General features: G+C 39.4%; 1 protein-coding gene across 1 annotated transcript in view; it reads left to right on the top strand.

Moving 5' to 3' along the window:
• The first annotated feature begins 2287 nt into the window (after nt 1–2287).
• PGGT1B (protein geranylgeranyltransferase type I, beta subunit) overlaps nt 2288–3779 on the top strand; it is a 51553-nt gene continuing 50061 nt past the window's right edge. Inside the window, 2 exon segments of the mRNA XM_012659510.1 lie at nt 2288–2500; nt 2637–2675. Coding sequence (XP_012514964.1) covers nt 2290–2500; nt 2637–2675 — 250 coding nt within the window. The 5' untranslated portion in view covers nt 2288–2289.

Here is a 3779-nt window from a genome sequence, read left to right as displayed (position 1 = left end):
TTTTTAAACAATTTGAAGCAGTTTAGAAATAAAATATGGAACAAGAGGAGGGAATTTAAAAACAGTACTGAATAGCTACAAGATACAGAAAAGTAAATGTTTCTTATGTGTTGCTTTTTTACATGTTGCTTTTTGTTGCACACAAATGCACCTCTCAATTTCCTGGATCTGAGCCATCTAAGGTAAGCATTCTGGGTGATATGATTCTTATGCCTTTTTATTTTTGGTTTTGTTTTTTAATAAAAGAAAGTATGGAAGTTCTTCTGAAGAAATCAGTCTTTCTAACTGAATCTGAAATGAGGAATTTATTATATAGTTCCTTTGTATAAAGAATGTAGAATAAACATAATTGAGAATGTCTTTAGTTATGGGTTCATAGAAGTGATGTCAAATAAACATTTCTTATACTGGTTTAAAAAGTACATTAATAAGAAATTTAGGGAAACAAACAATAAAGAAGAAATGTTATAGAATGCCTGTAATTTCAGGGTAACTTTTTCCAAAAATATACCTACATATTTTAAAATAGGTACAGTCATATAGTACATATTAATTACTATACTATAATTACTTTACATTACACGTTTTCCTATGTTTCTGCATAATTCAAACATTATCATTTAATGGCTAAATAATATTTAATTATATAGATGGTCTATCTTATACTTTGAAGACTTGAGCTATTTTCACTTCTTAGCTAAAAATGTAGAGTAGTACTTTATGTGGAGGTTATTAATAGATTGTCATGCATATGCAAAAAAGCATGTATGGTTAAAATCACTCATGAAAAGCTTTTTACTGACCTAGGAGGTATATTATATTATCTCTCAATGAGTCCAATGCAACAAGTTTTTCCTCCAGCTTTACATCAGACTGCTGGTCCTTGAGCTGAGAATTGGATTAAATATTTGGCTTCCCTACTTTAAGGACCATGATTAGAATTATTAATAATTTTCTGAGCACATATAGTGTTCATAGTTGATTCTAGTAAGTTTAATGTGTGTGATATGACTCCACTTTGAACATCTTCAGGCATTTGAGGGTATCTGTGAGAGATCAGTCTTAATTGTACCAGTGAAAATAACTCTAGACTGGGCATACGTGAAGGGCAAGGACTGTGAGCTCCATATTTATAGGGAAGCACCAAAGATAGCCCTCTTCCATGTAGTGCTGTTTGTTAATACAGTATTTGTTAAAAGACATGCAAGAATACCTGTCACTAAGTAGTTACTAGTACCAAAAGTTATTCAAGTTGCTTTGGACTATTGAATAAGTATAAGATAACTCCAGCCCACAGGGTACATTTTCTTAAGAATTACATTTTCTAAGAAAGCTAACAATTAAAATTATGCCCAAACTTGTTAGATAAGTTGATTACAAAGAACCTAGTTTAGGCCCCATGCTTGGATGGATTTACGCACTCCTGGCCAAAAATGCCTCATGAACCTTTAAAAGGAACAGCATATGGCTAAAGCAACTTAAATCTATATTTTTGGAAAACAACTAGAAGCGTGTTATTTCCTTTTTTTAGTATACAGGTAGTTGGAGAACATGTTGAGTTTATTTTGCTGCCATATATTGATGCAATGTTGATTCCTGATGACACATCGACGCAAGCAAAGAGTAAAGTATGTAAAATGTGTAAAAAAATAATGCCAGTAGTTTCACCCACGTACGAATATGTATGTTGTGTGTGTTGCAAATATGCATATATTTTAAAGTGATTCCTGGTATTCCAGAGAGGATTAGGAAAGTCTCTGAACTTTTGGAGTGTCAATAATTAATAAACTTTATTTCCACGTTTTGATTTGTACGCTTAATTCCCTATCCATTCAGCTTAAAACTGTGGCCCTCCAAAATTCAGACTATTAGCAAATTTATACTGATCCACCCCCATTTTCGGATACACTATGCTCACATTCTTTAGGGCCAGAATTTTCTCAAAGAGTACAAGAACCTATTGACCTTGTACTTCCTCCCAAATACCGGAGGAGGATAAAAGTTCTGACGGAGGGATTTGTGGGCTGATTTTATAGCACGAGGCCTGCGAGGTGTTTCCAAACTTCTGGGGCTTAGAATATAAAAGGTTGAGTATTGCGCTAGCTATGGAAAAATCAGAGAAAGTGTTGCACCAGATTTTCCACTGACAGTGGACGGTTTCAATCACCAGAATGGCCTGCGACAGGCGAACATCCCTTCGCCACATACGGCTCCGGGTTACCCGTTGGGTTTTGTTCTCGCCACCGCCAATTACTTCCGGGTTGCGGCGGACGTCGCTTCCGGAGCAGCATGGCGACCACTGAGGAGGAGAGGCTGGCAGGGAGCGGTGAGGGAGAGCGGCTGGATTTCCTGAGGGACCGACACGTGCGGTTCTTCCAGCGATGCCTCCAGGTCTTGCCGGAACGCTATTCTTCGTTCGAGACCAGCAGGTAACTCGTCGCCACAGTTAGCGGGGTCGGCACAGAGCTGGGGCTCCCGCCAGCGGAAAGACGCAGTGTAGGCGGACAGCAAACTGGTCGCCCACAGGGGGCTGTGCCGCCGCCTACCCGGCTGTGAACGGTTCCTGCCTTTTCGGACGGGCCTGCGGTCGCTCTCACTCCCCCGAGCTACGGTGGGAGGGTCTGAAAAGCTGTAAGTCGAGGGCTTTTGGAATCTTCAGTTTCTGCCTTTTTCACGTCCCAACCATTTTCCTCTCAACTCGGAGCTTCCTTTTTACTCCCTGTCCCAGAGCCTGTGAGTCACTTTGCCTCATTACTTCCGAATATAAAAGGGAAAAGACAAAGCGTTTGTCTTCTGTGCTTCCCTTTTTTCTCTAACGTCATTAACTCTTAATTGAATGCTTGTATGATGTTTGATGTGTTAGAGCGGCGGAGAGCCTTTAAGGACTGAGTAGAAATTTACTTTCCAGGAATTGCACATTTAATGGTAGGCGAAAGAAGTGTAGTGTTGCGTGAAGCAGTCTGTTTAAAGTGTTTTTTGCAATAGCTGAGGAGAGTGTTCTGGCACACGAGTCTGCCATTCAGCTAAGAGACTGTCATTCACCATGAAATTAGGGGATGAAAAGAACGAAAGGAGGCGGCGATCTTTGCTTCGCATTGCTGTGTTTTGAAGTGAGGCTCCAAAGCTGCGTGAGACTGGATGGGAAGAAACAGCAGATTGTTTTTGCTCTAGTCTCATTCCACGTTTTCTGAACTCTGAGCTTCTGGTGTGTTTTGAACACTGCCTGACTAGGTCAGTTTTAGGAGTTTTATAGATTACTTATGCACATGTGGTCAAGAAATGTATTTATTATGGTGTGTGCTGGAGTACAGCTGAAGAAGACAAGCGGGCATTTTCATAGAGTTCTATGCTATGTGTTACTATAGGATTCATGGGATCATATAGAAAGGGCATGTACCTATCCACATTTCTCTAAAGAGGCCTTCCTTAATCACTCTTCCCAAAGGGACCACTTTCAGTCACCACCTAACATTACATATTTATTGGCTTATTTGTTTAATATCTTTCTATTACCCTGGATTGTAAAGTTCATGAAGGCAAGATCCTTGTCTGTCTTGTTTACCTCTATAACACACACTAGGGCTGCCCTATCCAATATGGTAGCTACTATCCATATTTGGCTATTTAAATTTGAATTAATTAAATCAAAAAATTCAGTTCTGTTTGCATAGCCACCACAGTTCAAGTGCTCAGGCACCATATTGACCAGTGGCTATTGTTTCTTTCCATTTCAGCATTTTCATCATCTCAGAAAGTCCTATTGGACAGCATAACACTAG

Source organism: Propithecus coquereli, unplaced genomic scaffold (assembly GCF_000956105.1).
Source record: "Propithecus coquereli isolate 6110/MARCELLA unplaced genomic scaffold, Pcoq_1.0 Scaffold62, whole genome shotgun sequence".
In the NCBI taxonomy this organism is placed as follows: Eukaryota; Metazoa; Chordata; class Mammalia; order Primates; family Indriidae; genus Propithecus; species Propithecus coquereli.
Note: the sequence above shows the minus strand (reverse complement) of the source record. Positions and strands in the feature narration are given on the sequence as shown.